This window comes from Crinia signifera, chromosome 3, assembly GCF_055691185.1.
Source record: "Crinia signifera chromosome 3, ASM5569118v1, whole genome shotgun sequence".
Taxonomy (NCBI): domain Eukaryota; kingdom Metazoa; phylum Chordata; class Amphibia; order Anura; family Myobatrachidae; genus Crinia; species Crinia signifera.
Genome location: NC_139219.1, coordinates 28,534,279 through 28,547,168, shown reverse-complemented (window position 1 = coordinate 28,547,168; position 12,890 = coordinate 28,534,279). Strand labels below are relative to the sequence as shown.

The window sequence follows — 12,890 nt, the reverse complement described above, 5'->3', positions numbered from 1 at the left end:
AAATACAAAACAAACCTAACAAGGGACATTAGTTGAAATGCTTGGGTGAACAGGAAAGTCTTGAGTGTATTTTTGAATGTTTCCAGAGTGGAAGCTTCTCGAACTGAGCGGGGAAGTGAGTTCCAATAGAATTGGAGCCACAGAACTGAAAGCTCGACCCCCAGATGAATTCTGGGTACATTTAGTAGTCCTTCATCAACTGATCGCAGTAATCGAGTGGGACAATAAGGGATTAGAAGCTGCTTCAGGTACCTTGGGCCCTGGTCATGTAGCCTTGGTCATGTAGAGCTTTGAAAGTCAGGAAGCCTATCTTGAAAATGATTTGCCATCTTATAGGCAGCCAGTGAAGGGAGTACAGAATGGGTGTTATGGGGCTGAAACGGGCTGATCTCCATTGTCTGAGGGACATTCTATTGGCAGATGTGTCTTTGTGGTACTGTATAGCAAGCAAATCCTGGGAAATAGGTAGATTATACTGTGCACTCTACAGCATACTGAGCCTAAATTGAATGCAGCAGCGACTATTAGCGGTCACCCATCTGTGACTTTATGCAGAAGCCACTACAAACTCAGCACGTCCAAGAATCAGGCCCCAGTGCTGGTCGCTTGTATCAGTGATTGCTGATGAACATAGCATTGCCACTATGCAGGAGATGCATAGGAGATGGGAACACAGGAGATTGCACTCAAAGTAATTAAAAACTTTTTAATTATTTAGTTTTTTCTTAAATGTATCTTCCCACTTAGAAGTTCACAACTCAATAATGTTCGAGATCGTAATCGGCTTATTGCAGTAGAAATCAGAAATGAATTGTCCCCATTGCATTTTCTCCGCTCTTTGTTGAGGCCCAGTTGCCGTTCCCGTTTGCTCCTCCAGGAGTCTTAGTTGTTTATGTGGCTCTACAAGGTTAGAAGATTAGATCTGAGATCTATAGAAAATATAACTCGGTTTGTATATTTGTTTTTTGTTTTCATTAATGATGTGTTATCCTTTGCTAAATCCTCCTCTTCTCTGTATAATGCTTTTTCTTTTTTTATTATGTGTATTGCAAAACAAAAGTAAATTTATAACTAGTGAACATGTAAACTGATCACCTCTATTACCATACAGTTACCAGATTTCATTCTATGTTCCAGGGAAGCTTTTTTATGACCGACGAAATCAAAACTTTTCTACTGCAGTTTCTGCAACAGTAAGTTCTCAGCAGTTAAAGTTATTTTGCATTGCTGACGTTCTGATGTTGAGTAAATAATGAACATGAATGTTTGTGGTATCCAATAGGTGGCAATCTTTGATGTGGGCCAGATTATGTGTATCCAGTCAGCGCACTAGGGGGCAGAGTTGTAGCCTACGAGAAGATGCTACATGAATTGCTTGAACTTAAATTGCTCTTAGCTTCCTACCCACGATGAGCTCTGCTTTAACTGAATCTGCCCAAGGACACTTACAGGGCTAGAGAAGGCCGGTAGCCAGTTATTACTGTAATGTGTTTACTGGGTTCCCTGCTCATAACCTGCGGCCCTCACCAAGCCCTAGTAGATCTTTAGCCAGGGGTTCCCTGTATTGCACATATTCATGGTCAAAAAAATGCAATATGGAGTTTCCATTCACATAGTAGTTCCTGGGATCGTAGTCCATATCCGCTATGGGCTGGTTCTAGATAAAATCAGTGGAGAAATTAAGTGTGCATAGTTTTTTAGAAGGTGTCCGCTGCAGTTGTAGTAGAACTGTGGACACTAGTCATATCCTCCCTCCTATCTAGTACCTGTTCTGGAAATAGCAGCCCATCGCATAAAGACTGGGGGCATCCCTGATTTATTTAGGAACATCATCCATGTTTTCTAGCACTAAGCTACATATTAATTGACGTCCACCAGGGTCTGGGTCTACAAACCCCTTCTGAGGTTGCCCGATGAGGCTTACACCCACAAAGTGTTCACCCAAGTCTGGCCCACTTGGAATTGCGGTTACTCTCGTTAAGCGACTCATTATTTACTGGATTGTGGTAACCCGTTGTTATGATAGATGTGGCACATGTGATGGTCAGGGATATATTAGACGATAAGCCAACATGAGGAGCTTGCAGTCAAAGTGTTGAATGCAGAAGCTTGTATACCACAATATGGCGGCACTTGCATTTCTTCGAGTCTCAAAAGATAAAGGAGAAAGTCTGATCTAGAACTTTCTTTGGAGTATTGATGTATAAATGTTCTTTCCTTCCAGATACTTTACTTGTTACGATTCCGGAGACCGCCAGACCCTCCTACCCCTATACCATGAGCATGCCTGCTTTTCCATCAGTATGCCAAATGCCCACTTTCCAAAGCAACGGTGGGTATTACAGGACGACTTTTATTGTAACTACTGAAAATCGATTATTAATATTATTGTTATCGTGTAACAATCTCAAATGATCATATATGCTCTGGAGATTCTCAAAGCATATTCAAACTCGGTCCTCAATGCATGCTATTAATCATCAAATTGATGAGGTACTGCTTAAGCAGCCTTGGCTAAAGCATAGATATCTTGAAAACATGGACTGTTAGGGTGTCTGGAGGACCTGCAACCTTTATTTTACACTAGACCCTACTTTTTTCGAAGATTTCCCTGCAGCATGGCCATGGTTTCCTGGGTTCCCTGAGCGTAAATAGGCATAGAGAGGCCGGTACAGGTTCTCTAGTTGTGGTTCTTGTTACACACACACGGACAATGCAGGTCGGGGAGCGAAGGGACGATCGGCCATTATACTGGTCTGTGTAGGGAATGGCAGATTTCTCATTGTAGGGATGTCATACTATGTCTCTCCATAACTTCCTGTGTATACGTCTCTGCAGCACTATATACTTGGCAAACATTTATATTATGTGATAAATGGCCAGCTAACCCCGCTCACACATTCAAAGCCCTGGCACATAGCACCTCGGTCACTTACCACATAACCACTGATTACGGCGCTGATATTACTCACATCGATGCTTCTTTATTACCCACATTGATGCTTCTTTACCGCTCAGTCTTTAAGGTAACATAACAGCCTGATTTCAGACACTAGATCGATAGTGTCTACTTAGAGAATCATGAGGTCGACACTTACTTTTGACCCGTAAACCATATGGGGTTGACTGTTCATCCATTTACTGTCTATACAATGATCCACACCCCTAACAGTCCAGGTTTTAAGGATATGCATATTTAGGCAGGTATTCAATACCCTAATTCATCCTGTGCAGTGAATCCTGTTTTGGATTCGCTGCACAATCGCCGGGTTCCGGAGGGCTATTGCATTCGCTGCCAGCCCTCCCTCACCCCCTATCCAACGCCTCAGGGGCTCGCTGCCTCTGGTGGCAAATTTTAACACCCCCCCCCCGCGAATGCAGCAGGGAGCCAGGGGACGGTGGCAGGCAGGGAGATGGAAGCCTCCCTGCCTGCGCCGGACACTGTGGGGGGTGAAGGAGGGCTGGCAGGGACACAGGGAGAGCCCCCCGAGAGCTGGCAGGGGACTGGGATAGTAGCCGCTGCACTCACTGGTCCCGATCCTGCATATGTAATGATCTGGACCAGAGTGTAGTGAATATATGAATATTAATGAGCGGCTCCCGGCCCCCTGCTGGCGAATGTGTAAAAAAAAAAAAAAAAAATTAATAATTAAATATATATTCATGTGCTACAAGCACATGAATAAAAATAGCATGCCCCTTCACAGAAAAAAAAAAAAATCAGATTTTTATGACACCCAAAAAAAAACAAAAAAACCCTTTCTTTTAAAAGATCACATTCTAGTTCACCTAAAAAAGATGACGAATGCAAAACGGTGAAACATAGCGAAAATCACTGGAGAAAGCAGTTCTCCATTTGAGGATTGAATACACTCTCGGCAAATTTGACTAAAAATCCCATTGAAAACCACCGGTGAATCGCACGCGGCAAATCGACAGATATTCGCTGTTCATTTTCAGCGAATTGTCTCCATTGAATAGGGCAATTTTTTTTTTTTTTTTTTTTTATGAGAGAAAATTCACCGTTACCCCGACAAATTGCCAGATTCGCGGTAAAATACAGCGAATCTGAGGCATTGAATATTGGCCTTAAACAGAGCTGAATTAATTAAAATCTCATTCAGTTTGATTATACCTTCTGTGCAAAAGTAAGGATATCCTTTATACCTGGACTGTTATGGTGTCTTGAGCACCCTGTTTAGGAAACCCTGCAATAGTGCTTGCTGTGCTGGGCTCTTCAAAAGGGTTGGCTGTGGTGTTATGACAGTCATCATGTCAACATTCATTATGCCGACATTTTGACTATTAAGTGCCGCCCCTGTGACTCCTTTGTACATTGTCAGCGGGTGTTTGTGTGTAACCGGACGAGCTTGGCTAAATGAACCCATTTTCTGTGTTTAGCGTTGACCAGATTACAGAATATTGGAGGGAGAACCGGAACCTCTACAAAATGAAAGGATTAGGTTTGTCAATAAATATTTATTTGTGTTTTTCTTGTCTGTCTGTTGCCATTGTCATTGTAGCCTTTTCCCCCCAGAGATAAGGGGTGTACACCAGTGCGATGTGCTAGGTCCCCAGAATGGCACCGTGTATACACTGCGGACGGTACCAATGTGCCAATTAGACTGTGCGTGCATGGCAATTTTGACCCGACGCCGCACAGTGCAGTGTATTTAGCCAAATAGCCCATGGCTTTTGTCAAATTCGCTATGCCTGCCTGCCGTTTGTACACCCCTTTAGGACATAGGGGCCTGTTTACTTTTATTTGCAGGTAATTCCGCTAAAACACCTGTTTTCGGGGACTAGCCAGCCACAACACCCGTTTTCGGGGACTGTGATCCCCCTGTCCCACCAGCAGCCGCATCCCTATAGGATTCAATGGGGGATGCGACGCTGCCCGATGTATCAACATCGGGTTTCGGGCTACTGCCATTGAGACATGGGGCGGGATGTATTAAAATACATCGCCGCCCTCCGCGCCCCCCCCTTCCCCCCCCCGCCGCGATGCCGCCGCATATGTACTAACATATGCGGCTGGCATCGCGGTGCGGTGACGGAGGCCCCCCGCGATACCTGGAATGTGGTGTGCGGGGTGTCTCCGTCACCTCCCAGCCGGTTCCTGCATCCCTCACGTGGCGTCACGCCGGGCGCCTCCTCCTCCCCCCTGCAGCCGGAAGGACGTCCGGCTGCGTCACTAGGGGGAGGAGAGGTTTACCTTCCAGGGTCCAGGAGGACCCTTCAGGAAGGTAAGCCAGAGGGGGGGGGGGGGGCGGCGAAAAGAAGCCCATAGGCTTCTATAGGGTATCGCCACCCAAAGGTGGTTTTACCGCATTTTCCATTTGATACATCTCTGATTCCGAGTTGACAAATCTCCCCGTGTCCTTTGATCGTCAGTCAGATACACGCTGTTGAAGACGAGTATCTAACGAGTTGCTTCTTGTAAATATCCTTCTCCTCTTGTAGGTCAGAGTCTGCAGTTATTAAAATACAACAGACTGCAGGTGGTCGGCTTCCTGTGCAATCTCCCGAGAACAGAACACGACCTGCAGACCATGAGAATAGATGTCAGTATGCAGACAGTAAGTCTCCTCTTCCATATACTCCACTTCTGTTCATACGTAGATCATTCCCTGAGACATTACTCTGCTCCAGAGCTCGGAGCGTAAGCTAGCGGAGCTCCTGCATATCTGCCCTCCTCTGTGTCAGGTGACGTGAGCAGCCGTCTCATTGGTGGAAGGCGTGAGAAGGGCAGATGTTGTAGATCAGTTTTACTATCCTGAATATGTATCAGTGTGTCTGATCGCTTACCAGCAGGGTTCCTGACACACTCTGTGCTGCTGTTCTAGTTCTTCCTATGTTATAAAACAGCTCATATCTTCCATTGTTGTGTTTCCTCCTCAGGCAACACTTCTGTGCTTCGTTGTAGAAGGAACATTTCGGGAAGGTGAGTTGGCATCTCCTCATACACGCGGTTACAGCTCAGCCGCCGGCACGATCCTGCTTTTCCTTTGTTTCTGCTTTTTCTTTCATTGACGTTCATTGATGTGGAGTTGAAAGTAAATCCGTCATTGTTGCTACCGCATGGCGCACATGGGAATAAATGTTTTGTGTCTGCCCCTATTAATAGGCTGTGCCATACCCATCATTGTTATATCGGTGCACTAGCACCACCCAACATTTAGTGCAGGAGATCAGCACCAAATGCCTCATACATCCAGCCTCAGTACACCATGCAGCGTGATATACCTCATACCTCCAGCCTCAGTACACCATGCAGCGTGAGATACCTCATACATCCAGCCTCAGTACACCATGCAGCGTGATATACCTCATACATCCAGCCTCAGTACACCGTGCAGCGTGATATACCTCATACATCCAGCCTCAGTACACCATGCGGCGTGAGTTACCTCATACATCCATCCGCAGTACACCATGCAGCGTGATATACCTCATACATCCATCCGCAGTACACCATGCAGCGTGATATACCTCATACATCCAGCCTCAGTACACCATGCAGCGTGATATACCTCATACATCCAGCCTCAGTACACCATGCAGCGTGATACCTCATACATCCAGCCTCAGTACACTGTGCAGCGTGATATATCTCATACATCCAGCCTCAGTACACCATGCAGCGTGATATACCTCATACATCCAGCCTCAGTACACCATGCAGCGTGATATACCTCATACATCCAGCCTCAGTACACCATGCAGCGTGATATACCTCATACATCCAGCCTCAGTACACCATGCAGCGTGATATACCTCATACATCCATCCGCAGTACACCATGCAGCGTGATATACCTCATACATCCAGCCTCAGTACACCATGCAGCGTGAGATACCTCATACATCCAGCCTCAGTACACCGTGCAGCGTGATATACCTCATACATCCAGCCTCAGTACACCGTGCAGCGTGATATACCTCATACATCCAGCCTCAGTACACCATGCAGCGTGATATACCTCATACATCCATCCGCAGTACACCATGCAGCGTGATATACCTCATACATCCAGCCTCAGTACACCATGCAGCGTGATATACCTCATACCTCCAGCCTCAGTACACCATGCAGCATGATATACCTCATACATCCAGCCTCAGTACACCATGCAGCGTGATATACCTCATACATCCAGCCTCGGTACACCATGCAGCGTGATATACCTCATACCTACAGCCTCAGTACACCATGCAGCGTGATATACCTCATACCTCCAGCCTCCGTACACCATGCAGCATGATATACCTCATACATCCAGCCTCAGTACACCATGCAGCGTGATATACCTCATACATCCAGCCTCGGTACACCATGCAGCGTGATATACCTCATACCTACAGCCTCAGTACACCATGCAGCGTGATATACCTCATACCTCCAGCCTCCGTACACCATGCAGCATGATATACCTCATACATACAGCCTCAGTACACCATGCAGCGTGATATACCTCATATATCCAGCCTCAGTACACCATGCAGCGTGATATACCTCATACAGCCAGCCTCGGTACACCGTGCAGCGTTATATACCTCATACATCCAGCCTCAGTACACCGTGCAGCGTGATATACCTCATACATCCAGCCTCATTACACCGTGCAGCGTGATATACCGCATACATCCAGCCTCAGTACACCCTGCAGCGTATTATACCTTATACATCCAGCCTCAGTACACCATGCAGCGTAATATACCTCATACCTCCAGCCTCAGTACACCATGTAGCGTCATATACCTCATACCTCCAGCCTCAGTACACCCGGTCTCATCTATTCAGTAAAACCTCATTGTCTGTGCATGTGTTTTGTAAAACCTAAACAAGGAAAGTTGGAGCTGTTGCCCATAGCAACTAATATGATTATAGCTATCATGTACACACTGTACTAAATAAGTGATATGGGGGGCGATTCTCTAAGACAAAAATGCGGTAAAAACCCTGTTATCTGGGTTTTTACCGTATTTTTGTATGATCTAACCCCCCTCCGCAGTGGCAGCGCTGCAGAGGGAATCGCCAGCGAAAGCTGGCGATTCCCTGCAGAAGCCTATGGGCTTCTTACCGCAGCGCTGTTTAAAGGATCCGTCAAGGATCCCTCCCAGCATGCCCTGCGGCCGGCGCGTCACTCTGCGCATGCGCAGATGGAATCCCGGGTCACAGACCGCACGCGTTAATATGAACCTGGTTCTAGTATTACGGGAGAGCAGGCAGAACACAGACCCAGGACATGTCTATCTCTCTCTCCTACAGTGGATGTGAACGGAGAGAATCCTTTTATTCCCTTCAGGAGAACGTTCCTCATCACCCCGAGCGCAGACACCAGGTACGCCTACAAGTCTCTGCAGTTCTACTACATTTTATTTACTTTTTGGGGAGTGCGTGTGTGAGGGGGGGGTGGGGGGTGGGTGGGTGTCAGGCATACACGGGAATGCTGTGATGTAAGGTATTAAGGTGTCACTCCCATTCCTGCAACGGTTCTGTAACCTGCTCCAAGCTAAGTATCAGGCACACACAGGAACGCTGTGATCACTGTGCTGTAATTAGGTGCAGTGGCGGCTCTGCCTTTAGACATAAGGGGGGGGGGGGCTGCAATTGCCTGGATACTGCTCTTTGCAAACAGAACACAACATACAGATAATCTACTTTAAATCACATTAAACTATGTAATAAAGTAACCTTGGATGTGATTGCTCTGTACCAGTGTTTTTGTGCATATACTGTAAACAAATGATGTACCCATATGCACACAAACACAGGTACGGAGCAAAATACACACTTTGAATAACTTTAATATTAATTAAAGTACAGAAAATGATACTCCTATTAAAGATCTACACACAAATAATAGTGAATAATATTTATTTAAACTGAGGCTCAAACATTAATTAATAATAATAAAAAAGAACTTCCATGCACCTCTCTGGTGCAATGCATAGCTTCCTTCAGCTGCATCACACTGAGTGACTCACTGAAGTCTGGGCATGCTCACTGCAGAGGATTTGCTTGTGCTGGGCTGCACATTCAGCAGCCCATGGAATCACTGTAGCTCTGGTGATGTGCACAGAATGGCTTCCTGCTAGAAAGCTATTTTCATCGCTCCCTGTACTGGCAGCCCAAGTGGGGGTGGAGTTCTCAGTCCTCTGTATGATGTACAGTAGCAGCTGTACATGGTAAACCCCCCCACATGAGAGGAGGTCACACATGGTGCCTGGTGTTGTGACTCCTGACAGGAAAGACGTGATCCTGTGACACATGACATGAGACACAGACAGCCAGCAGACACCCCCCCCCCCCCCCATCATTTTGATGATGTGTACTCTGTATTTGGGCGCTGCGGAACTCTTGTGGCCATATAAATAAAGGATAATAATAAGAGGTAACTGCTTGTGAGACATTCCTAGCTCCATTTCAGGTGCACACAGGAACGCTGTGATGGCTGTGATGTAATTATGTCACCCCCATTCCTGCACCGGTTCTGTAACCTGCTCCTAGCTCAGTGTCAGGTGCACACAGGAACGCTGTGATGTAATTATGTGTCACTCCATTCCTGTACCAGTTCTGTAACCTGCTCCCAGCACAGTGTCAGGTGCACACAGGAACGCTGTGATGGCTGTGATGTAATTATGTGTCACCCCCATTCCTGCACCAGTTCTGTAACCTGCTCCTAGCTCAGTATCCGGTGCACACAGGAACGCTGTGATTGCTGTGATGTAATTATGTGTCACTCCTATTCCTGCACCAGTTCTGTAACCTGCTCCTAGCTCAGTATCCGGTGCACACAGGAGCGCTGTGATGTAATTATGTCACCCCCATTCCTGCACCAGTTCTGTAACCTGCTCCTAGCTCAGTATCCGGTGCACACAGGAACGCTGTGATGGCTGTGATGTAATTATGTGTCACTCCTATTCCTGCACCAGTTCTGTAACCTGCTCCTAGCTCAGTATCCGGTGCACACAGGAGCGCTGTGATGGCTGTGATGTAATTATGTGTCACTTCATTCCTGCACCAGTTCTGTAACCTGCTCCTAGCTCAGTATCCGGTGCACACAGGAACGCTGTGATGTAATTATGTGTCACTCCATTCCTGTACCAGTTCTGTAACCTGCTCCCAGCTCAGTGTCAGGTGCACACAGGAACGCTGTGATGGCTGTGATGTAATTATGTGTCACTCCATTCCTGCACCAGTTCTGTAACCTGCTCCTAGCTCAGTATCCGGTGCACATAGGAACGCTGTGATGGCTGTGATGTAATTATGTGTCACTCCCATTCCTGCACCAGTTCTGTAACCTGCTCCTAGCTCAGTATCTGGTGCACACAGGAACGCTGTGATGGCTGTGATGTAATTATGTGTCACTCCATTCCTGTACCAGTTCTGTAACCTGCTCCTAGCTCAGTATCCGGTGCACACAGGAAAGCTGTGATGGCTGTGATGTAATTATGTGTCACTCCTATTCCTGCACCAGTTCTGTAACCTGCTCCTAGCTCAGTATCCGGTGCACACAGGAGCGCTGTGATGGCTGTGATGTAATTATGTTTCACTCCATTACTGCACCAGTTCTGTAACCTGCTCCTATCTCAGTGTCAGGTGCACACAGGAACGCTGTGATGTAATTATGTGTCACTCCCATTCCTGCACCGGTTCTGTAACCTGCTCCTAGCTCAGTATCCGGTGCACACAGGAACGCTGTGATGTAATTATGTGTCACTCCATTCCTGTACCAGTTCTGTAACCTGCTCCCAGCTCAGTGTCAGGTGCACACAGGAACGCTGTGATGGCTGTGATGTAATTATGTGTCACTCCCATTCCTGCACCGGTTCTGTAACCTGCTCCTAGCTCAGTATCTGGTGCACACAGGAATGCTGTGATGGCTGTGATGTAATTATGTGTCACTCCTATTCCTGCACCAGTTCTGTAACCTGCTCCTAGCTCAGTATCCGGTGCACACAGGAACGCTGTGATGTAATTATGTGTCACTCCATTCCTGCACCGGTTCTGTAACCTGCTCCTAGCTCAGTATCCGGTGCACACAGGAACGCTGTGATTGCTGTGATGTAATTACCGTATTTATCGGCGTATAACACGCACTTTTTTCCCCCTGAAAATAGAGGGAAAAGATGGGTGCGTGTTATACGCCGATATGCGTGCTATACGGCGGTAATTTCACCCGGCGGGTACCTGTAATGCCTGTAATGCCGGGTGTTGCTGTTATGCGCGTTGCTGTCATCCACGGGACGCCTACTAATTGCGCGTTCTCTGCTGCTGCTGCTGCTCAGCGTCGGGTCCTCGCAGCAGCAGCACGCTTAAAACTCCTCCCTGTCATCCACGGGGCGCCTACTAATCGCGTGTTCTCTGCTGCTGCTGCTGCTGCTCACCGTCGGGTCCTCGCAGCAGCAGCACACTTAAAACTCCTCCCTGCACAGTGACTCCTTCCTCCCTGGCTACAGCAGCAGCATCAGCCTTCCCAAGCGCTGGCTGTAGCCTGGAGGAGGAGAAGGATTTCTGTGCTAACTGTGCTGCCCTGCTTCTGTTATTCAAGGTGGATTTTTTTTTTTCTTTTACAGATAATCAATTATGTTAATAAACACTGTAATAAAGTTTTTATTTAGAAATCCCCTCTTAAAATGAAGGTGCGTGTTATACGCCGGTGCGTGTTATACGCCGATAAATACGGTATGTGTCACTCCATTCCTGCACCAGTTCTGTAACCTGCTCCTAGCTCAGTATCCGGTGCACACAGGAACGCTGTGATGTAATTATGTGTCACTCCATTCCTGCACCGGTTCTGTAACCTGCTCCCAGGTCAGTATCCGGTGCACACAGGAACGCTGTGATGTAATTATGTGTCACTCCATTCCTGCACCGGTTCTGTAACCTGCTCCTAGCTCAGTATCCGGTGCACACAGGAACGCTGTGATTGCTGTGATGTAATTATGTGTCACTCCATTCCTGCACCAGTTCTGTAACCTGCTCCTAGCTCAGTATCCGGTGCACACAGGAACGCTGTGATGGCTGTGATGTAATTATGTGTCACTCCATTCCTGCACCGGTTCTGTAACCTGCTCCTAGCTCAGTATCCGGTGCACACAGGAACGCTGTGATTGCTGTGATGTAATTATGTGTCACTCCATTCCTGCACCAGTTCTGTAACCTGCTCCTAGCTCAGTATCCGGTGCACACAGGAACGCTGTGATGTAATTATGTGTCACTCCATTCCTGCACCAGTTCTGTAGCCTGCTCCTAGCTCAGTATCCGGTGCACACAGGAACGCTGTGATGGCTGTGATGTAATTATGTGTCACTCCATTCCTGCACCAGTTCTGTAACCTGCTCCTAGCTCAGTATCCGATGCACACAGGAACGCTATGATTGCTGTGATGTCATTCCTGCACCAGTTCTGTAACCTGCTCCTAGCTCAGTATCCGATGCACACAGGAACGCTATGATGGCTGTGATGTAATTATGTGTCACTCCATTCCTGCACCAATTCTGTAACCTGCTCCTAGCTCAGTATCCGGTGCACACAGGAACGCTGTGATGGCTGTGATGTAATTATGTGTCACTCCATTCCTGCACCAGTTCTGTAACCTGCTCCTAGCTCAGTATCCGGTGCACACAGGAACGCTGTGATGTAATTATGTGTCACTCCATTCCTGCACCAGTTCTGTAGCCTGCTCCTAGCTCAGTATCCGGTGCACACAGGAACGCTGTGATGGCTGTGATGTAATTATGTGTCACTCCATTCCTGCACCAGTTCTGTAACCTGCTCCTAGCTCAGTATCCGATGCACACAGGAACGCTGTGATTGCTGTGATGTAATTATGTGTCACTCCATTCCTGCACCAATTCTGTAACCTGCTCCTAGCTCAGTAT

At 47.2% G+C, this 12,890-nt stretch overlaps 1 protein-coding gene across 4 annotated transcripts in view; it reads left to right on the top strand.

Annotated features, from left to right (window-relative positions):
- LOC146063288 (nuclear RNA export factor 1-like) overlaps positions 1 to 12,890 on the top strand; it is a 60,124-nt gene that overhangs the window by 37,622 nt on the left and 9,612 nt on the right. For all 4 annotated transcript variants that reach the window (XM_083175541.1, XM_083175538.1, XM_083175539.1 and 1 more), the window contains exons 14-19: positions 1,138 to 1,193; positions 2,225 to 2,332; positions 4,402 to 4,463; positions 5,464 to 5,579; positions 5,902 to 5,944; positions 8,272 to 8,344. In XM_083175541.1, the coding sequence (XP_083031667.1) occupies positions 1,138 to 1,193; positions 2,225 to 2,332; positions 4,402 to 4,463; positions 5,464 to 5,579; positions 5,902 to 5,944; positions 8,272 to 8,344 (458 nt within the window). The remainder of the gene's footprint in view (positions 1 to 1,137; positions 1,194 to 2,224; positions 2,333 to 4,401; positions 4,464 to 5,463; positions 5,580 to 5,901; positions 5,945 to 8,271; positions 8,345 to 12,890) is intronic.